We start from the raw sequence: 25,318 nt of genomic DNA on the forward strand, positions 1-25,318 counted from the left end.
CTCTCTCTCTCTCTCTCTCTCGGCTGTGACGTGTAGTTTTTGTTTCTGGCAGCGGCTCAGTTTTCAGGATTAGCTCTGGTCTTCCCGTCTGCCCTCCAGACCTCACTGAATGTGTGCGAGTGTGTGTCGTGACCCGGAGCGCTGCAAACATCTACCCTAGCTAGTGTGCATCCTTTAGGAAGAACGCCTCAAGTGTCTCCATGCAGAACTCAAAATAAAATAAAATAAAATAAAATAAAATAAAATAAAATAAAACATATTATATATAAATATATATATATATTTTTTCAAAATATATAATGCATCAGTGTGTATTTATATATACATAATAAATATACACAGAACACACACATATATAAATACACACAAATGCATGTATATATTTAAGAAAAAAGTGTATGTTTCTATATTAAATATATTTATATATAATATAAATTATATGAATACATATTATATATAAATATATTTAATATAGAAACATACACTTTTTTCTTAAATATATACATGCATTTGTGTGTATTTATATATACATAATAAATATACACAGAACACACACATATATTATGTAAACAAAAACTTTTATTTTGGATGCGATTAATCGCGATTAATCATTTGACAGCACTAAAAATAATCAAATAAAATACATTTTAAAATACATTTTTAATATTATTTTAATATTTAGGTTTGTGCAATATTCAGAACGAATTATTAACCCTAATATAAGCAATATAATAGTGACGACTGCTTTAAACATCACTTTCTTTTAAAAGCAATATAGTGAGGATAAATGAGAGCATTCTGAGCTGATGAAGGCAGATGAGGGGGAATTTCTGCATATAATTCTCCCATCCTTCCCAGAATTCCAACACAAACGCTGTCGGATGCGTTACACTGTTGTGTCCCTCACATCCCGTCAGTCTGCCGTACTCTGACGGCTTCGTCTTATAAACTGTCAGGAAAGATTTATTTGAGCACAAGCTGCAGTTCTGAAGACCCTGCCGGCGACCCACAAGCTTTCCACAAACTCACGGACCTCAGCCACTTACATTTTAACACCAATCACATCACTTCAGACTGCGTTTGCATGCTGGATTAATTAGTCAGAATTATTCTGACTGCAACATGAAGCGTGTCATTTTCTGGATGTTAAAATACTTTCTCACTAGAAGTGAGAGTCACTGGAAGTCAGCCATTTGACTTTCAGAGTGAAACGCAGTGACGCTTTCAGAACATGGGTCTGTTTGTTCGAGCAGCCAAAGAAACTACTTTTGACTTAAATAATCAGCCGGAAACAACAGAGGAACTGCGTAACAAAATAAAATAAAATAAAAAATATATATAAAAATTATTTTAAATATATTTAAATACATTAAATATCCAAAATATATTTTAAATATGAAATATTACAAGTATAATTTAACATAAATATGCAAATATATATATTAAAAATTCAAATTAAATGTATTTATGTATTAGGTAAAATAAAAATGTGATATTTTACATTTATTTAATTACACTTAAATGTGATATATATATATATATATAATGCATTTTACATTATATATTAAAAATTACTATTAAATTTATTTGAGATTTTAACAAATAAAAAAATTAAGTTTTTTAATAGATGATAATAAATAGCTAAATACTTAAGTGCATGCATACATACACTCTAAAAAATGCTGGGTTATTTTAACCCAACATTGGGTCAAATATGGACTAACCCAGCTGTTGGGTTACATTTTTTTATTAAAGTTTTAGTCTATATTTGACCCAACGTTGGGTTGAAACAACCCTGCATTTTTTAGAGTGTACATGCATACATACATAACTAATTTTGTTGGGTGAAGATGACAAACACGAAAACAAAATAGTAGACTCCAAAAAGTGAACTAAATGAATGCAAAATGGAGCAGCTGAATGGAAACAGGTCTATTCTTAATGTTGTATCTGCCTTTTGAACATCCATATGTCTCTTAATATAAACACGATGGGCTGGTGAGAGATTGTACACACACACACACACACACACACACACACACACACACACACACACACACACTTATGAATCTAAAAATCACTGGCCTCCTGTTAAAAATCGAACACAGTGTTTCGGTAGATCAGTCAAGAATCACAACGCAAGCACCGCTAGTATCACAACTGTGAAGACAGAGAGAGAGCACACACACACACACACACACACACACACACACGGTGATCTGCAGGAATTCATATATATGCTTTAACAGAGGCCATCTGCTAACGGTACCGGCTGCAATGCAAACAAACTGCCTGTTCATTTATTTATTCCACTACAGAAACTCCAGCAGCTGCCATTCACTTCAAACAGCACATTTACAATGTATTTCACATGAAGAAACAGAACAACTACAGTATCAGCGCCGCACATAACCCAACAATGACATTACTAACTGTTTTCCTCAGGAAAATAAAAAAAGAAAATCACAAATGATCTCAAGATTTTCTGCTTAACAACACAGATTAAATGAGATCAAATTGAGACTTTCATCAATGCCTCCTGCAGATCAGGATTCCCACACTTTCCAATAGAATTACATGATTTTCCCATGATTTTTCCAGTAATTTATGATTGAATAAGAATTTTAAATATATAAAATATATATATAAGTATATATATACACACACACACATACACACACAACTAAAAATGTTATATTTTATATTTATTAAACTTATTGCACTTAATTTTTTAAAAATGTTTTAAATGAATAAATATATAAAATTAAATAAAAATATATATAAAAAATAAAAATTGAATTAATATATAGCATTTTTGGATCATTTGTGATGACTGAATAAAGATTTTAAAAATAATAATTTTAAAGAGTCATTTCTAGCCGTAGAAAATGATCATAACTAGAAAAATGCAAATTTCCATGGAAGCTTTTTTTTCATTTCTATGGCTTTTAATCACATATATAGTGATTAAAAACAAGAGTTTCAGAAGAGATCAGAGACAAAGTCAGAGATGGCAATATGAGCTCGAACACTTCTCATCCAATGCTCCACATTCACTTTACAGCTCTAGACTCTTACCGGATGATGAGACACAACATCTGAGACACGATTGAGTCTTGAGCTGTTAAAGAGCATTTCTTACAGTAGTTCTCATCTGAGAGAGTCTCTTACCTGACAGCCGTGAATGCTGGAGTCCCGTCCGTAAGAATACGATGCTCGCTCCGTTTTACCTGTTTAAAGAGACAGAGATTGGATCATTAGCACATTAATGAATTATTATTCAATTCAATCTAAAAATAAGCTTCTAAAAAGTCCTTTAAAACTGCAAGGACAAGCCAAAACAAACAGAACGCAACTGGAAAAACTCAGTCGCATGAATTTGCGCATATTGAGCGGACAGCTGTCGTGAAGCTCACAAACGCCTCAAACATCACAAGCTCAGGTTATTACAGTCAAAACGCTTTGATGAACAACCAAGCGTCGACTAGTTGCTCTGGTCTGAGAGAATGAAGATGTTTGACTTGTTTTACTGATGTTGCGACTGTTAAGAGAACAAAGAAGCGCGAGGGAACTCGGCGACAAGCAGGCCTCTCTTTCATGTGAAATCTGGTATTAGCAGAATAAAGACCTTCTCAAAGTTTCACAAACACTCACCTACAGGCTGTTAATTATATAGAGGAACATGCTTGAATGCATTCTGTCTTTAGCTGCACTGGGCCGGACCGAGACCACCGCCGCCACACACACTCACTCACTCACTCACTCACTCACACACACACACACACACAAATATTGTTAAAGTCTTGTGACCTCATCCAGTCATAATCAAATGAGCCCAATTACAGAGTCCTGCTCATGTTCTCCTGCGCTTCTGGTCTGACAGAGCGACCGACCTCAGCTCAGTCTCCGAAACGGCCAAAATGTGTTTTAATGTATGTGACTTGAGGCCTTTTGAAAAAGACAACGGTGATATTCACTACGCTAACTACTAAAGTCATTGCCATACCTCATGAAAATGTACCATAGTAACCATGGAGTAAAACAAAAAACATGCTACAGTCATTATTACTCTAAAATCATCATGAATGTCATCTAGACATTTTATGCATCAAAATCCTGTTTGAGTAAAGACAACAAAGTTATTTACTACTGTAAATCTTCTAAAATCTCTGTCTCTCTCTTAAAAGAACTGACTATAGAGTAAACAAAGTAGTAAAATGTAAACCTTCTTTTAAAAAACAAAAATACCATAGAGTAAAACTAAGTACATTCTACCAACATAACTGTAAAATATTTATAAAGCATCATAATTAGTGTAAATCTTTAAACACTAATTGCTCACAAAAATACACAATGGTAACAATAGAGTAAAAAACACAGTACAGTCGTTATGACTCTAAACTCATCAAAAATTAAGATGAAAGCAATTGTTTTCTAAATGTTTATGCATTATATTTGAATGAAGAAAACAAAGCCATTTATTACTGTAAACCTTCAAACATGACAAATTAAAGGACTACTCTTCTCGCTCTCTCTCAAAAAGATAAATAAAATAAAAAATACCATGAAAAATACCATAACCACAGAGTAAAACAAAGTACATACTGACATCATTGCAACTGTGAAATGATCATAAACGAAGATCAAAATCTCAGCAGTTTTATAAATGTCCATATTGAAAAAAACATCATGTCAACAGTCCTACTGAATAAATACTAAACAAATAAATACTAAAAATGATATCTTCATTTTGAAATCATACCTCTCAAAAAAACATTACCATGGTATCTATAGAGTAAAACAAAATACATCACTCTAAAACTCTAACATCATTACAAATGAAGATGAACATCTCAGCAGGTGCATTTTATAAACTACCATCTTGAATAAAATGTTTTATGTGTCAACAACCTAATTTAATAAAGCAAACATAGGTATTTACTACTGCAAACCTTCAAACACTAATTGCTCAAAATATTACCATGGTAACCACAGAGTAAAAAACATCCTTCAGACATTAAAACTCTAAAATCTTCATAAATTAAGATAAATATCTGTACAGCAGTTGTGTTTTCTAGACATTTTACATGTCAAACACCCATCTGAATAAAGACAACAAAGCTATTTACTACTGTTAGCCTTCAAACACTGTAATTTCTACTATCTCTCAACAATTACCAGTAACCATAGAGTAAAACAAAGTACTGTGCATACTACCATCATTATAACTCTAAAATCATCATAAATGAACATGGAAATCGTAGCAGTTGTGTTTTATAAATGTCTATCTTGAATAAAATGTTTTATGTGCCAACAGGCCAATTGAATTGAGATGTGTGTATATATATATATATATATATACACACACACACACACACACACACACACACACACACACACACACACATATATATCATAGAATATATATTATATAGGTTCACAATGTAAACCTACCCATTTAAAAATAATAATAATAATAATGTAAAAACATTAATCGGTCCAAATAAATGACCATTGTAACCATAATTCACAAAATGGCAACAGTTACAGTTGAACAAACTGAATATGAATGTCATTTTGCTTTAATTTTTAATGACAGTTGTGCTAAAACTCACTTAGCACTGTACTGTTACTATGGTATTTTGGCAGGAAAAACTATGGGCACCATGGTTAATTTTTCAGTTTTCTACTATGGTGAATACATGTAGAACACAAAATAAAAGTATAAAACTCTTCCACACACACAGGATTCATTGTACTCTGTTCTGATCTGAACATTTACCAGGTGGCGTCCCAGAACACACTGAATCCTCAAAGGTCAGGTCAACATCTACCACATGCATGAGCTGCGTCTAGTAAACACACAGCGAAATATGCTGCATTGATCTGAATCACGATGCAGAACACATGAAGATCACTGCGCTCATTTCGAAACTGTACATTTGACTGCACACAGATGCCAAATGTCCAAAACACATTTCATACCCGGACAAATATCACATGTGAATCACATTCAGCGAGATCTGTCCATTTTATCAGTGAAATAAACCATTTTTCTTATTCTTCCGAATGTTTAACAGTTTCCAAGGACGGTTGCTGTGTTTCCTTGAGAGATCCTGACGTGTTGCTGGATTCAGACACACATCTTTATAAATCCTGCTAATCCAAAGGACCGTGAATCTGGAAGTGGGAATGAATCCGGAAGAGAGCTGGAATAGGACAGGAATGCCACAGATGGAACATCACTCCGGAAAAATGCACACATTGAGCACAGATGCTGCATGTGTACGGCTCTCGCTATTTCGTTCTTTCTTTTGTTTGCTTTTACTTCAGTTTGTTCTTTAGCTTGTTCCAGAGTATCAGTTTTGGAAATCAGATTTAAGACCTGCACAAATAAAATTAACATCATATGTCCATATAGAACAAATCCATACTTAATCAATACTTACTTAAGATAAGAAATCATAGATGTTAGCTAATATATATCTACATGCTTCCCGATGTAGTTTTAATCACAGTAAATAAGGACAATTTATTTTGTATTACTACATTTCTGAAATAGTATGTTTAAATATGAAAGTGAGGCATCGTCTAATTAAATATGCGCTAATGTGCACAAATTTCCAGAAAATAAATATGAATACTGGATGAAGCCAGATGCAAAATTCTTGTTTCATTTTGTTAACATATTAGAGTTAAATGTTTTTATAGAGGGGTTTTTGGATTTCTCTTTTTATTACTGCATAAATAAAAAAATACCATCAACAGACAGAAAAAACACATTTTCACCATGTTTTCAGGTATAAAATGTTATATAAATCAGTGTGAATGATTTATGAACAAAGCCCTCAGTAAAAACCTTCAGAATATAGAGAGGAATAAAACTGTAAGTTTTGGTGTATGTCAGTGCTGCTGAAGTGGAGAAAAAACTTTTAGAGATATGTGTTGCAATTGAAATCTATAGACGCAAAAAGATAAAGTGTAATAAAATAAACACTTACATATGTACTTAGGATATTATCTTTCCACTAATATGAAATAACCAAAATAACCTAAAATCTCAAGCAAAATCAACAGGGTACCTGTAACAACATATGTTTTGGAATTGGTTTTTGCACAAATATATCAACACATATGAATGAGAGGTTGACCGATATTGGATGTTTTTTTCACATTTATTTAATTAAAATCACAGCCTTTTAAAGTTTAATGATCACATTAGGTCATACTGCATGTCTTGTACTCCTTCCCCAAATTTATGACCTCTTTTATATTGATAACTAAGACTTTTTTATGGCCTTAAATTTGATAGAACTCACATTTTAAGACTTAGAAATAAACATTTGTTTTATTTTTTTCATTCTGTCTCTATCTTTTCCCTCCTGCCGCTGGTTATTCATGTTCCCTCATTAGCTTGTGTCTTTGTTTGTCCTCTGATATTTTAACGCTAATAATATCGTTTTGCTCTGATCTCTGACTTTTAGCACGGGCTGATTTCTCCCGCTGTTTGCTTGAGTCACACTGAAGTTTCTCTGTGGTTTTGACAGGCTATGAGGGTGTTTTCAGCACACGCATGACAGCCCCTCATTACACGGGAGAACACGCGCCCCGTTTTGTTATGGATAATAACTGGCTCATAATCATCAGCTAGTCAAAGACAAACCTGCTCTGACTCATCGACACCGGCAGATTATGGATTATATTCAGAGTTTCCATTGCGCTGGAGTTTCTCGGGACCAGCTGCGTATCATCGCTGTCGTTAGTACATGTTATTCGAAATACAGACGTCATACGTTTTCCTCAGGAAAAACTGCTGAGAAGCACAAAAACAAGCTATTTTGTTTGTTGGGCCCGTAGCTCATTGTGCTAATAAATCGCGTTGACAAAATGAAGATTGCGTTCAATCTATCACATCCATCCGCACGCGTGCACCGCCGAGCCAAACTCAGCGTAAAAAAAACACACGACCAAAACAGTGGCACATCTTTAGCTTAAACCACAAAAAACATCGATTTGCATTCAGAAGTGATCATTACAACACAAAGCGCCACGATTGAGAGCGTCTCGCTGCCAAACTGAGATCAAGCAGGTAGAATTAACGCAGAAACGGGCCGTTATCAGCAGAGCGAAAGGTGCCGCTCATAATCGTCTTTCTCACACACGCAGCTTCTCGCAGCCAGATTCATCCGTGCCAGAGTTTTTAGGGGGGGCAGGGATGAGAGGAAGACAGAAAGAGAGACAAAGAGAGACGGAATAAAAAATGTGCTTAACCTTCTGAAACAGTTCATCAAAGAAGCGACATGCGATCGACAGGACATGAACATCAGACAGCTGCTCCGTACACAAACCACAGCATCACACAACACGCAAATTAAACGTACAACTTCAGACAGAAAGACGGAGCACAGAGATTGTCATGTTATACAGCCTGAAAAAAAGCAAAAACAGGTTTTGGGGGGAAATCCTTTTTATAAATCACAATATTTCATGTGATTTTGTTCATCTGATGTGCAATAATGTTAAATGTCATCACTTTATAATTTTGACAAACCGAAAAAAGAGTAACAAATCATTTATACTGCAATTTATAATCGTTGCATGAATAAAAAGGAAACTATCGATAATAGTATCTATGAAATTTATACACATCTGAGAGTTACATATTTGGTGCATTAACACCATTTGTACTAACCAAACCTAACCTACACGTTCTGAATTTATGTAGTCATAAATAAAAACCACAGTAACATATAAAGAGGGTAAAGGTCAAAGGCCATCATCCACGATGGGTTCATAATGGACAAGCATTTAAAATGTTGGTGTTGGGATGATTTGTTTAATGTTCTTGAAAGAAACATCTTCTGCTCACCAAGGCTGCATCTATTCGACAAAAAATCCAGTAAAAACTGTAAAATTGTGAAATATTTTTACAATTTAAAATAACTGTTTTCTATTTGAAAATATAGTCAAATTTAATTTATTCCTTTGATGCAAAGCTGATTTGTTTAGCATCATTACTCCAGTCTTCAGTGTCACATGATCCTTCAGAAATCGTTCGACTATGCTGATTTGTTGCTCAGATTATTATCAATGTTCGAAACAGTTGTGCTGCTTCATATTTTTGTGGAAAAACATATTTTCTTTGATGAATAGAAATTTGAAACAGAAATCTTTTGTGACACTATAAATGTCTTTACTGTCACTTTTGATCAATTTGATGCATCCTTGCAGAATAAAAATATTAATTTCTTAACAAAAAAAGTAATTCACCTTAATCCCAGACACATCAGGCCTGTATTTCCTTAACTAACCTCCAAACCTAATCCTAAACAACCCACAATCATTTTATAGAGACTATCCTCCATTTTAAAAGATCGCATTAAGCCTGAAAAGACACAACAAACACACCATTTCAGAGGTTTGAAACACAAACACAGTTGCTGCAGCAGAAAAACTGTTAATGTCACTCGTTTGGTTTGTACTGGGGAAAAAAAAGGCATCCGGATCTGTAGTTTGGATAACCAGAGGAAGAGACGGCGGCTCTATTAGGCAGCTGAGGGCTGCTTATAATGAACAATAATTTGGAAATGATGTCTCTTGACAGGCAATTTCTTGGAGAAAATTAAGCTACACAATGTTTTGCTCTCCCCGTCCCGATGCGGAAAACAAATATGGAACGGCTCCAGCGTGGCAGGGCTTCCTCGGGTTTTAATCCTGTTTGATGCGTGGTCTGCACTCACGGGACGCTTCTCTCGCCCCGGGGAGATGCAGCGAGTCCGCCCTCCATCTCCGACCCTCCGCAGCACAACCTGCGGCCACAGAAAGCACATAAACCCGACCGCAGGCCCAGCAAACCTAGCCGAGACCGCAACCGTTTGAAACGCAGCCAAAGCCAGGGGCCGCACGCACAACAACCGGCTTTATTCTATTCATCGCTGCGTAGAAATACTGTGAAAATTAGTCAAATATCCTGACTGACAGCACATGTGCAACAATCAAATGCATACATATTAATGTTTTTGTTTATGTTGAAATAAAGGAAAAAATTATTAATCTCAAAGTGCAAAAGAGCATAATATGAAATTAAATAAATTAATAAAAAAATTATGAATTCTGTATACGAGAAGCTTTGCTTTTGATTGTATGTAAATGAATATAAATAAATAACTGAGATATTATGCAACGTAGTTCTTGCATAAGAGACTAATTGCTAATAGCAAAAACATAAGAAATGTAGTTAATAATCAAACTAGTTTCAGATGCACACAAAGTGACATTTTTCTTATAATCTTACTGTGCGAGAAGCTTTAAGAAACAAAGTCACATATATTTAACGTCACACACACTCCGCGGGTTCGAACGCACGGGATATTATCAGATCCGAAAGTGCTCGGAGTGGGAGTCTAAATGTGTTTTTTCTGACAGAGTCTAAACAGACACCTTCTCTAACCTCAAAACCACATAATTAGACTTGTCATCACGTCCATTCGAGTTCAATGAGGCTGCGTGGAAACACAAACCAAGGATAATTATTTAAAACAGGGGGAAGGGTTAAAAAAAGCCCGTTGCTTGTGGGGGAGGCCGTACGGACATGAATCACTCGCACTAATACAACAGTTTCCATGACATCAGTGGGCACCAGGCCAGCGTGCCGACAAAGTCTGAAAGGCTTCTCCATCTGAATTAAAACGTCACCTCGTTTGAGCTCGAGGAACATGTTTCTTGCCAAAGTGTGTTTTAAGCAAACAGAAGTGAAATACTGTATTCTGGACGCCGTACAGAAGCGCTAACAGGCATTGGAAACGTTACATTAAACGAAATAAAAAGGCTTCAATAACACCCAAAGGCTTCAGAGGAGTTATAAAAGGAAATCGCAGATTTGAATAAGCTTGTTTAATAGCCTTTAATAGACTTAACCAAATAAAAAATGTCCTTATGAATTCATTTTAGCCCCCGAGGTGATTTCACTGGGAAATAAAATGCAGTCCAGTTCAGAAACATATCCTGATGATTATGGCATGAATGAATAATAAAAACCTAAAAGGCATAGTGAGCATAGTTATTTTTTATGTATTTTTTCTTTCATTTATTTATCACAGCTAGACATTAACTAATATCTATTATTGGCATTATAATATCTATAATTTTCACAAAGATATTTTAAAAATTTCCTACCGTAAACATATCAAAACTTAATTTCTGATTAGTAATATGCATTGCTAAGAACTTGATTTGGACAACTTTAAAGGCGATTTTCTCAATATTTCAATTTTTTTGCACCCTCAGATTCCAGATTTTCAAATAGTTGTATCTCAGCCAAATATTGTCCTATCCTAACAAACCATACATCAATTAAAATCTTATTTTATTCAGCTTTCAGAAGATGTATGACTCAATTTTTTAATAAATCAAAATGTACCCTTATGACTGGTTTTGTGGTCCAGGGTCACATGCTGTATATACATTCATATAAGTGTGAAAGCGACTGTCAGGTAACTTCACCTAAAGTCTGTAGACTGACAGAAGAAGAAGAACAAAGACAGAAGAGAGGTGTAAACACATCAGAAAGACAGCGATAGAGAGAGACAGACAGAACGGAGGTGTCTCTCTATCTGCACAGCTGCTGCTGCTGATGTTTGCTGCTGTCCAGCACCTGTTTGAGAGACACTCAAAACTCAAATTCAGATGAAAGCAAGACGTGGAACAGCTTTGGGGGAGATGCACGCACACACACACACACACACACGCACACACATGCTCACCAGCACACACACACACACACACACACACACACACACACACACGCTCACCAACACACACACACACACACGCACGCACGCACACGCACACACAATTAATTTTCAGACTGAGTCCTAATAAGTAACTATGAGAGGAAACTGTCAGAAATAAAACACAGAGTGACAGAGAGTCACTCAATTTTCTTTCCTAAACTTACCTGGCATTACTTGAAACAACTTTCTTAAACTAATATATGCATCTAATTGGTTAATATAATTTTTTCTTGATATTGTTTCAGAGTTATTACATTCTGATGAAAGATTATGAAGACTTTTCATTACGTGAAATAAAATAAACATTAACTGAAATAAAACAAAAGTTTAAAAAAACTTTTGCGACATTTCTCCGTTTCCTTTAAGTTGAAGTACTAAAATAAATAAAACTAAGAACTAAAACCGTTAAAGACAGACCTACTAAGAGTTACGAGGTTGTTAATCGATGGTTTATGCTTTTGTTGAAGCTATCAGGCCAAATTATTTCAACCAATTTTTTTTAATGATCACATTAAACAGCAGAAATCCTGGTGAAAAACTACATTACAGGTGATTCGGCATTAAAATCTCCACCAGTCATAAATCATGACAAGAAAATCGCACCGAACAAGCACCTCCCACTCAATTAAAGCACAGTGAATAATGTAAAAGAGTCTCAAATATATCAACATATTTGTATATATATGTGCATATTTTACACTAAAGTTAAAGTTGAACTAAGATTAAACTAATTAATCTATGTGCTATCTTTATTCTTTCCATCAGTACACTGCATTTATTCAGGGAGAAATTCACTCATCATGAAATCAAAGTTGACTCTAATTTCTTTCTTAAACGTACCTGGCATTACTTGAAACAACTTTCTTAAACTAATATATGCATCTAATTGGCTAATATTATTTTTTTCTTGATAATGTTTCAAGAGTTATTACATTCTGATGAAAGATTGTGAAATTCTTCTTTAAAATAACATTACTGACAAGACTGGGCATATGAATTAAGAGTCAGTGTGGAGAGTTTCTCACGTTCAGTAATAGACTGAATGTTATAAACTGTGTGTGTGTGTGTGTGTGTGTGTGTTTCCTCTTTGCCAGGGTCTCTAATGGCTCCTCTGCCTCCCCTGGTGGCAGTAATTATGGACCTGCGGTGGCTTTATGTGAGAGAGAGAGACGGGCAGAGCAGGTGATGTGTCTGTAACAGCTGGAGAAAGTGGCTACAGCTGCAGAAGAGTCTGGGAAACCTGCGCCGTACTGCACCGAGTGAGATCTGACACTGACCAATCAGAAGCCTGCTTCATCATGATGTCAACCCTATTAAGAAACAAACACCCTCCTGTCTTCTGATTGGTTACAGCTGCATAGTACTCATATTCTGTAGACCAATCAACATCATTTAAATAGATCTACATTTACATTTAGTCATTTAGCAGACACTTTTATCCAAAGTGGATTACAAATGATGACAATAGAAGTGCTGTCAAATGATTAATCGCAATTCAAAATAAAAGTTTTTGTTTACATAATATACGTGTGTCTACCGTGTATATTTATTATGCATATATAAATACACACACATTCAGGTATATATTTAAGAAAAATATATGTTATGTTTACATATTAAGTATATTTGTATATTATATAAATTCTGTAAATACATATAAATATTGTCAAAATATATGCTGTATGTGTGTGCTTTTATATATACATAATAAATATACACAACACACACACATATATTATGTAAACAAAAACTTTTATTTTGGATGTGATTTATCATTTATGTGAATTAATCGTTTGACAGCACTAATATATATTTATATATATATTTGCGTAGGCCATTTCAATTCATTCTGTAGCCTACTTGTTCCATAGATCTGTGTACTAGTGTTAAATGATACTGTTTTTTACAGTGTTGATAACGTTTCTGACAGATAATATGATATTTTTTTGAGTTTGCCTTAACAAATGTGCTATTCTGTCAGCAATAACCTGTCTGCGATCTTTTTTGATTACTGTCAGTTTAAGTGCTGGCGATGCAGTGTTGCCAGATATAGCTATTAAAACAAATAAAAACCTAAAAATAAATAAAAAATAAACTGAAATTATTTCAAATCTTTTGCAAATAAGATTAAGACATCGCTGACCCTAAACTGCAACTTCCCACTTTATTAAATTTCTAAAGTGTCAAATTAAGTGGAAAAGACAAATCCAAAAACCAACCCAGGCTCATTGAAAATACGTGCCTCTAAATACATTTCTGCAACACCGTTATTATGAACTCATTGCAAGATTTGAGGCAGTTTCAAAGTGAAACGTCCAGTGATGCTAAAACATGGGTTCAATACGTAACCCTGGCACGTTTTTGCTACATTGACATAGGCGTGAATTGCTGTGTTTGTATGACATTGCTTCAGGTTCGTATTGCGGCGGTTCATAATTCAAAATATCCGAGGAATGTCGCTAAAAGTTAATGCTCTACCGTGTTGGAAATATCCTCTCCACCAAACCCAACCCTAAACCTACCCGAAAGTGTTAACAAATGCAAAACTGGTATAAAATGGATTTGTTGATGCAACCGTGCCATTTGAACTTACTTATATACAGGTTTGAACTGTTTTGGGAACCGTAGTTTCACGGTATTCGTACCCGAGCTCTTCACCTCTCAAGTCGAACTCCATACTGCGTGAGCTACCGAACAAACCTACTAAATATGAAAACCCATACATATGAAGCTGTATATGTGACGCTAACGTTCAAATGTATCAGTTTTAAAACGTTGTAGCACGTTAAAATTGTTTTGATTTCATAACATGATATTCCTCAAGTAATTGTGCGACAATTAGGCTTTATTAATCGAAATTGTGAACCTGCAAATCATACTTTGTGTGAAAAGGAATAAAAGTTGTCGGAGTATTACTTCTGGTCGACTAACCATCAGTTGACCAAAATTTTATTAGTCGCTTAGTCTTAGAAAAAATAAATTAATAAAAATCCGCATTGACGAAGTCACTATAGCAATCAATGCAGGACAGATGGAAGCGCCAGTGCTGTCACCTGCTATAAAAATACTCCCTCATTTTTGGTCATACAGATAAGAGTAATACATCTTTCAAATCGGTAAAGATTCTATAAAGTTTATTTGTGTGCACTCACAATAACAACAAAACACTGTGCTTTTGTAAAATAATGAAAGCAAATATGATGCGCTTTCTGCCGTCTCGGTCTCTGTGAACTTGAGCGCAAATCTACAAAACTCTGTGTATGCTTGCCTTACAGACATTAAAAATATATCTATAGAGAGTGAAATGTCTACTTTAAACTAAACCAATTGAAATGGAAAACAAATATTCTCAGATTATGTAATCCGTGTGAAACATGCATACAGGCGCATCACTACTGCGGAGATGACGAGTCAGTGTCGCAGAGTTAATCACTTAAACCGAAAACAAAGAAAACACTAGTTTATCAGTGAATTATCAAAATGTCAATGCAGTCTCCTTGCTGTTTTTCCCTGACACATTCATAATCATAGCTGCTGCAGGTGTGCCGTTGCAAGCTTGAGCGCTTATTAGGCAATGTAGGCAATTAAAGGCACATTATTACTATTTAAATGGTTTATTAATAAACGTGCGATTAGTCGACTGATGCTTTAAATTAATGATTACAAGTCAACCAGAAAAATCTTTAGTCAAGGGCAGCTCTAATGTATTCGTACTGAAAGTTTTCATAAAATCATTCCATATTTTCAGGAAATAATAAATAAATGTCGTTCGTCTTTACTACTAGTTGTAATGTGAAAAACATGAATTAACATCTCATGCCTCATGTAATCGCACAATCAGTATTTCACTCGCGGAAAGACTTCAATAAAACAGCTTGTAAACAAAATGTCATGTAGCATTTCATTTACCTCAGCAAGTCACAGCGCCCGCAGCTCGTCAGTTCACCAGAGAAATGAAGTCTAAAGAAGAGCATTTCGCCAAATATTAGACTATATACTCATTATATTTTACTTTACCTGTTAGTGATGTCTTAATTATTTAATGTAGACTATATTAAAAAATATATTTTATACAAGTTATGACAGCCACTGTGTAAATTATTATATTTCAACAACAATTAGAAATTGTTAGAATATAAAATTAGAAATCGAAATTTAAAAGTTAATTTAAAAACTGCATTGAGTGCAATTTGCATGCTTGCATTTTTTTTTTTTGAGTGTTGATTAGTATAGTTAAAAATAAATAGTAATTAAACTTAAGTTTGGGCTCTATTGTTAATTGTAACCTTATAGTAGGCCTAATGTAAAAGGGCTCCCTATAGTTTAGAGCAGAGGTAGATTTTTTTATTTTATGAGGTAGATTTAAAGAAAACTGTAATTCTAATTGAATTTATTTAAAGAAAGAGCAATTTGTTCAGTAAAACATTGTTTAATTAAGAAAAAAAAAATATTGGAGAATATATATGTTTAGTATTTTTTCCTCCTGCTGTACTGAAACCATACTGAACCGTGACGTCAAAATAATGTTTGTTCCCTACTGGGAACCACACAACAGCGGTTCGCTCCCAAACTGTGCCACATTCCCAAACTTCTGCTGGCTCTGGACATTCGTGGCCTGCGGAGGAGCATCTCACGGCTCTATTCTTTCCCAGAACCCCCTCGGTCAAAGCGTTCAACTCCATTGAGGACGGTGCGCTCGGGCCGGGGGCAGATGGAGGGTCTGGCACAGACCTCCAGCAGGTGGAGAGCTGGGTTCAGGAGCTTTGGCAGCGGCTGTGATTAGGGTAATCACACAGAGCGCCGCATGGAATATAAAACACCTCTCACTCTCAAACAGGACGCTTTACTGCTCACTAGGGATGTAACGATATCAAAATCTCACGATACGATAATATCTCGATGCGGCACGATCAAAAAAAAAAAAAAAGACAAATGAATACTTGGAAAGAAATGAAAATTTTGTGCATTTTAAAGTTAAATTATTCTATCTAATGCACTTTGAGAGTTCAAAATGAAGAGCTCCAACCCATGTTTCTTAATTAAAGGTGGGGTAAGCGATTTCTGGTAGCCAATGTCGACATTTGAAATCACCAAAACAAATACGCCCCTACCCCAAAATGGTCTCGCCCCTATTTTTACACATATGTACGCGACCCAGGCAACTATTAGTTCTGTGAAACAAAGCAAAACCGATGTTACACCATGTCTACACCGGACGCGAGCGGCGCGGTGCGACAAAATACTATAGAACTCATTATAATCAGTGATGCTGTCTACACCAGTGTTTTCCAACCTTTTTTTAGTCGTGGCACCCTTTGGAAATTTTAACAAACTTGTGGCACCCTACAAAATTAATTTTGTCACAATATTTGAATTTCTAACTTCGATATGATAATTTGAAAAGTATAGCTATTCGGTACAACAGGGAAGAACTGCAGAATATAATGTCATACAGATATTTTTTATATTATTTTAAAAATTTGTCCATCAATGGTGGCAATCAGTAGGCTAATTTCTAATATAATACGCAGAGCGGCACACCACATGAAAGTGAATCCTGAGCGGTGAACTAATTTTCGGCAGCCGGAATTTCGGTGCATCACTAATTATTGGCGATATCAGAAATGGATATTATATAATAGATGCATTTTTTGAACATTTTAGCAATTAAAAAATATTAAAAAGAGATTTTTTACACGGCACCCCTGCTCTCGACAGACAGCACCCCGGTTGGGAAACACTGGTCTACACCATAGATATACAGTATATACATATCTATGGTCTACAGTAGATGCAGCGTGGCACAACACGACAAATCCCCAAGAGAAAACTGCTGCTGCGTTCTATTTATGACGTATTGACACAAATTTCAAATGATTTTCAACGGTTGCTTTGTTGAGTCCAGTGTACTAGACAGACTTTAGCTGTTGCGGCGCAGACACGGTGTTACTCACCAATCGAGAAGAAACAAAGCAACCTCGGCGTCCGATTGCAGGCCTCCGCTCCTTGAGTTCTCTCCAGCGCTGGAAAGCTGATCCGATATTTACACGGGTCCTACTTCTTGCCTTAAGCCTTCTTTTGTTCTGCAGACGTTTTCCTCTTTAGTTTTTTATCTGCCATCTCTATCTTTCTGTCGCGCGTCTCGCTAATGTCCGTCCTGTGCACTGACCCCTCTCTCCTCCACACCATGAGTAGACACGCCCCTTATTGCTGATTGGCTACAAGTCTGTTTTGCGATTCGGCCCGAATCAGTTTTCTAAAGTGTTTTTGAAAAATCGCTTACCCCATCTTTAAGAACACTTAAGTCAGAAAAAAGTCAGTGCATTGACTTGTACCCGAACTTTAAAGGGGACTCGACCCTCTTTTTATTTGTGATATACTGTCTCAGTCTAAATTATAGTCACACTTGTGTTTTAGGAAGCCAAACAAATTAGAATATAATAATAATAATATGTGTACTGCATTAGGCTAACTGAGAATTGCATAGGCTATCATTGCTCTTTTGTTGATTTTGATTGCTTCTATTGTCCTCATTTGTAAGTCACTTTGGATAAAAGCGTCTGCTAAATGACTAAATGTAATAATAATACCAATGACAATAATAGCCATAACAATTGAATGAATATTTCATACTAGGTATTTTATTTTTGCTTTACACTACAGTAGAGAAAATTACAATACTTCTTTCCTAATTTCTACACTTGAAGAGATATGTTGAATTTGGCCTGCATTTAAACCACTAGCTGTCAGCAATTCATACTGCACTTTTAAGCTTTTATTTTGAAGGAAAACTCCAGCTGAGCTTCACTGAAAACAGGCTTACAAAAACGCGTCTCACTACAAATCTAGTGAAATGCGGTAATCATCTGCCGTGGAAATAAAGCCTAACTGGTGGCCGTTGCATTCCCAAACGCGTGCTAAACTCACAGCACATGCAATAAATGAGTTGACTGCATTCATTCAGTGAGAACGGAGCCGTTCTGAGGCACGGAAAACACCGGATCACGAGCTGATCGCCTCAATAATGTGTGCACAGCGAAAACAGACTTGATGAAGGGATTCAGTCATGTTGTGCTTTCGGTTTTAGTTCGTTTGACAGATACTGTGCCAAAGCATAATGGCCCAAAACACAACTTTAAAGACCATTTATGTTAGAATAAGGTGTTTAAAAACTAAACTTTTTGCTTGGAAGACCTATCGTTTCATATTGATAATACTGTTACATCCCTACTGCTCACACATCGCTCTTTCATAGCTCAACAGATTTAATGGAGATCTCAGTTATGTTTCATTGAAGACTCAACTTTATTTTGCCTAAAAGTCACATGAACTCAAACTCAATTCATGTTCCTCGCCTTCTTGTGAAAGATGCATCATGGACATTGTTTATCATTTGTTTTCATGATCAAAACGTAATAACTGATATCATCAATCCTTTTTTTTTAACAATTTAACCTCACTTGATCTAGCAGAAACAATCGAGATCTCATTTGTGATCTGTCGATGATTTTGTAAGTGTTTACATTAAGATCCCATTATTTAATGCATTAACTAACAATATAACGAGAAATATATTAACGTATTTATTAATCTTTGTTAACATTAACAACTGTTCATTGTTATTCAATGTCCATATAATAGTATTAAGAGATAAAACTTTTGATTTTAATATGTTAGTAAGTTAGCAACGAATGTGTTCGTAAATTAACAACATTAATAATGGTTTAGAAGTAGTTTGTTTATGCACTGTAAATACGATTTTTGTAATTCATTAATATTAAAGTTGACTCATTTTTAAATATTCCATTAAATAATTTTGTAATGTAATACTTTAAAAAATAAATAACTTTTTAACTTTTTGTAAAATAAATGTACAAACATTAAATCATTTAAATTTTTTAAGTTAATTTTTAAATAATTGCAACAAACCATATATATGCATATGTATACATATACATATAATTTGGTGCAATTATTTAAAAATTAACCTAAATTTTTTTTATTATTTAATGTTTGTACTTTTATTTTACAAAAAGTACTATAAAAATATTACGCATCACTTCCTCCAGCTTCTGTCTTCCCCTCATCCTCGCACACTTATCTGTGCGTTTGTTTGCTTAATTGATAGTACTGCCTGATGTACAGCACAAAAAAACCCACATATGACGCAGAACACACAGCATCCGCAAAAGCAGTTACTGTTGCTATGCTAAAAACAACCACCAGCACAAAAAGACATTAAAATGCCGGATTCTTCGACTTCTAACTTTGTTTCCTGTACAAAAAATACGAAAGAATTGCAGCCAATCAGAACACATTCCATGTACAATATACAGTTGTTTCGGCCAATGAGATCGCACTGTGGGCGGAGCTACCGAGTGCAAAACGAGATCAATAGAAATCAAGCAAAATGTCCTGAGATTTATCACTTGTTGCAACACCGTTTGAAGCTGATATTGAAATAAAAAATGAATAAATAAAACAATTAGTAGGTATTGAAACGTTTTAGATTGTATAAATGAAAGAGTATAAATAAAATAAAATAATTATATAATTATTGTATCAAAAGTATTCTATAAATTGGAGTATATAATATAATATAATATAATAATCAGTTTTGAATGCCCTGAAATAATAACATCACGAAAATAAATAAATACATAAACTATCTATCTATCTATCTATCTATCTATCTATCTATCTATCTATCTATCTATCTATCTATCTATCTATCTATCTATCCATCCATCCATCCATCCATCCATCCATCCATCCATCCATCCATCCATCCATCCATCTATCTCCATCCCTCCATCCCCATCCATCCATCTATCCATCCATCCATCTATCTCCATCCATCTATCCATCTATATCCCTCTCTCCATCCATCCATCCATCCATCTATATATCTATCTATCTCTCTCTCTCTCTCTCTCTCTCCATCCATCCATCCATCTATCTATCTATCTCCCTCTCTCCATCCATCAATCCATCCATCCATCCATCCATCCATCCATCCACCTCTCTCTCTCGATCCATCCATCCATCCATCTATCTATCCATCCATCTCTTTCTCTCTCTCCATCCATCCATCTATCTACCTCTCTCTCTCCATCCATCCATCTTTCTCTCCATCTATCTATCTAACTATCTATCTATCTATCTCTCTCCATCCATCCATCCACCTCTCTCTCTCGATCCATCCATCCATCCATCTATCTATCTATCTATCCATCCATCTCTCTCTCTCTCTCCATCCATCCATCTATCTATCTCTCTCTCTCCATCCATCCATCTCTCTCTCTCCATCTATCTATCTATCTATCTATAATAAATAATAACAAATATTTTCCTTTGCATGTTGTGTTTGAGTTTTAGCCTGCATGTGTTTCTCAATGCCCGATGCCACTTGTACACATTTAATTAGTTTCTCTAGAGTACTGTAATTCTATTATAACTCTGCAATAACTTCATTTTCTGACAGCGGGCAGCATATTTTTGCTTGTTGTAAGCCTGCCAGAGAGACAGTCCAATAAATAATTAAAATAATCTTTCTGTGCCATAAACCCTGTGATATCTTCATCTGCTGAGCGTTTCTGTCTGTGTTTTACTGAATCAGTCATATCTCAGGTCTGTCTGATTTACTGTATGTCAGATTTCCTACAAAACATGCGAGATATTACAGCAAAACGCATCAAAATAGACTATTTAAAAATATCTGTCTTATTGAGAATGATGTTAAAATAATATATTGAAATAATATAGTCTTTACCTTATATCATAATACAAAAATATAATATTAAAATAATATTACACAAATCTTCATCTATCTATCTATCTATCTATAATAAATAATAACAAATATTTTCCTTTGCATGTTGTGTTTGAGTTTTAGTCTGCATGTGTTTCTCAATGCCCGATGCCACTTGTACACATTTAATTAGTTTCTCTAGAGTACTGTAATTCTATTATAACTCTGCAATAACTTCATTTTCTGACAGCGGGCAGCATATTTTTGCTTGTTGTAAGCCTGCCAGAGAGACAGTCCAATAAATAATTAAAATAATCTTTCTGTGCCATAAACCCTGTGATATCTTCATCTGCTGAGCATTTCTGTCTGTGTTTTACAGAATCAGTCAAATCTCAGGTCTGTCTGATTTACTGTATGTCAGATTTCCTACAAAACATGCAAGATATTACAGCAAAACGCATCAAAATAGACTATTTAAAAATATCTGTCTTATTGAGAATGATGTTAAAATAATATATTGAAATAATATAGTCTTTACCTTATATCATAATACAAAAATATAATATTAAAATAATATTACACAAATCTTAACATTACAACATCTAATCAAATTACAGAAAAGGAGTGAAAGTATATGTAGATTTTATAGGTTTTTATTTTTATAGTTTTTTACTATCTTGGTTATTTTAGTACATTAAGTTACTAAAATGAAATAAAAATATTTTTTTTGTAATATTTTATTTCAGTTTACATTTATTCTGTTTTAAGTGGTTTCAGTTTATTTCATTATTTATTTATTTTAGTATCATTTTAGTTTTTTAAAAGTTAGAATTTTATTTTAAGTTTTAGTCATTTTGTTGTGTGATTTGTCTTTTTTAAATGTCTATATATATATGTTTTTATATATTTGTATTTCAGTTTTAGCTTTGCTTATTTTAGTATATATATATATATATATATGTAATATTTAATTTAATTCCAGCTGATGTTTATTTTAATTCAAGCAGCATTTTTAATGGTTTTAAATTTGGTTTAACTATAATAACAAAACAAAACAAATAAAAAAAACTCACAATCTCACTAATTAAAAAAAAGCACAACAATACATATATATAAACTAGAATTTTACACAAAAAAATGGTGGTGCTTGTATGAGCAAACCTCAACACCATGTAGCTAAATGCCTAAAAAACTGTCCTAAAGTGTGTCTAAATCTAATCCAGCACGATATCTTTCTGGGTCTCAGCGCGTCTCGTTCAGACGGATCATTCTGTGTCTGTAGTATCGACACCTGAGAAGCTTGGACTCAGACCAAAAACAAATAAAAAAAACTCACAATCTCACTAATTTAAAAAAAGCACAACAATACATATATATAAACTAGAATTTTACACAAAAAAATGGTGGTGCTTGTATGAGCAAACCTCATCACCATGTAGCTAAATGCCTAAAAAACTGTCCTAAAGTGTGTCTAAATCTAATCCAGCACGATATCTTTCTGGGTCTCAGCGCGTCTCGTTCAGACGGATCATTCTGTGTCTGTAGTATCGACACCTGAGAAGCTTGGACTCAGACCACACACTAAATTAAACACCTGAAAGCCTGATATAATTAAAGAGGATGAGAAAACATGTATTAAACAAATCAAGGGCACAGAATATAATGAGCCTCACACCTCCGCTCAGCACCAGGGGCTTGTGGGTAAAAACAGCCGCTGAACAGCTGGAGAAAGATAATGAGACGCACAAAGCAACCTACTTCCTGTTTGACGACGATACACAACGCGTGCGCTTCTCTGAAAATGAGGAGTTTAATAGGGATTCAAGGTTGAACACTTGATCACACGTCTTGATATCCAGAAACGCCCTCGTTTTACCCCGGCGAGGGGGGAGGTCAAAGGTCGCAGCCCTTCTCTTGTCGAGTCGGTGCGGGTTAATGCGACGGCAGAAGGGTCATCGTTCAAAAGAGTCGCGTGTCAATCCGCTGTGGCAGAGCCGCGGCGGCCGCCATCTTGGCTCAAAGCTGCACACGCTCAGATCAGAAACATGATTAACACCAGCGTGAACTGAGAAAGAGAGAGATCTAAGAGTAATGAAAGCAGATGTAATATTTACACACTCTGCGGTCCAGAGGACGTGATTCACACACCAACTGCAGATGAGAGCAGCACAAACACACAAACATTCAGATCCTCAAAACATCTACAGTCAACTCAGAACTATATAAGAACTGAATACATATAGCAAAACAAAGACATTAAACTATAGCTTTAGAGTTTATATATCAAGAGAGTCTGACAGTGACTCACAATCTGATGTATTATTAGCCAAAACCACACACACACACACACACAGGTTTGTTTTTGTGAAAAGTGGGGACATCCCATAGGCGTAATGGTTTTTATACTGTACAGACCGTATATTCTATTGCCCTACACCACCCCTACCCCTAAACCTACCCCTCACAGGAGACTTTCTGCTATTTCAGATTTTCAATACACTCCATTCTGTGTGATTTATAAGTGTTTTGAAAAGTGGGGACATCCCATAGGCGTAATGGTTTTTATACTGTACAGACCGTATATTCTATTGCCCTACACCACCCCTACCCCTAAACCTACCCCTCACAGGAGACTTTCTGCTATTTCAGATTTTCAATACACTCCATTCTGTGTGATTTATAAGTGTTTTGAAAAGTGGGGACATGGAGTAATGTCCTGAAAAGTCACCTTCTCCTTGTAATACCTGTCATACCTTTGTCATTATACAAATTTATGTCCTCATTTGTCACAAAAACGCGCGCACACACACACACACACAGATACACACACGTCACACACACACACACACACACACCCACACACACACACACTGATACACACACGTCACCCCCCCACACACACAAAGTACAGAGATGCTTTGAGTGTGTGTCAACATATTTTAGAGATGGTTTATAGGAATCTTGTTGAGAGTGTTGTATGTTTTAATATGACTATGTGGTATGGACTATTGCCAGTTAAAGAAAAGTAAAAACTGGGTAGAGTAGTTAAAATTGCTAGTGAAATTGTAGGACAACCACAAAGACAATTGAATGGAATCTATCAAACAAGAGTCAAACAAAACACACAGGTTATTACTGAAGATTGTTCTCATCCTTTGAATATTAAATTTTAGCTTTTACCATCAAAAAGACGTTTTAGGCAACCTCAAGCAAAGAAAAATGTGTATCAAATGTCATTTGTGCCAACTGCCGTTAGAATTTTAAACAGTGGGATTTGAGTGTGTGTACTGTAGGGGTGATTGTGTTACTTGTTGTCTTTATTGTAATTTGTGTGATGATGTTAAATGTATTTGTGTGGTAAAGCCAAAGCTCCACTTGTGGACAATAAAGTGACTAAACTAAAACAAATACAAATACCTGCCTGCATGTCTATCTACCTGACTCTCTCTCTCTCTATCTCTCTATCTATCTATCCGTCTGTCCATCTGTCCATCTGTCTGTCCGTCCATCCATATCTATCTGTCTGTCTGTCCATCTGTCTATATCTATCTGTCTGTCTGTCTGTCTGCAAATCCCTGCCTGCATGTCTATCTACCTGACTCTCTCTCTCTCTATCTCTCTATCTATCTATCCGTCTGTCCATCTGTCCATCTGTCTGTCCGTCCATCCATATCTATCTGTCTGTCTGTCCATCTGTCTATATCTATCTGTCTGTCTGTCTGTCTATCTATCTGACTGTCTATCTATCTGTCTGTCTGTCTGTCTGTCTGTCTGT

The 25,318-nt window shown here is 35.1% G+C and overlaps 1 protein-coding gene across 3 annotated transcripts in view; it reads right to left on the bottom strand.

Moving 5' to 3' along the window:
• Positions 1-25,318, bottom strand: part of LOC107564475 (transcription factor 4-like) — a 178,401-nt gene that overhangs the window by 91,582 nt on the left and 61,501 nt on the right. For all 3 annotated transcript variants that reach the window (XM_016249568.1, XM_016249569.1, XM_016249570.1), the window contains one exon: positions 3,172-3,230. In XM_016249568.1, the coding sequence (XP_016105054.1) occupies positions 3,172-3,230 (59 nt within the window). The remainder of the gene's footprint in view (positions 1-3,171; positions 3,231-25,318) is intronic.

Source organism: Sinocyclocheilus grahami, unplaced genomic scaffold (assembly GCF_001515645.1).
Source record: "Sinocyclocheilus grahami isolate Dianchi unplaced genomic scaffold, SAMN03320097.WGS_v1.1 scaffold939.1, whole genome shotgun sequence".
Taxonomy (NCBI): Eukaryota; Metazoa; Chordata; class Actinopteri; order Cypriniformes; family Cyprinidae; genus Sinocyclocheilus; species Sinocyclocheilus grahami.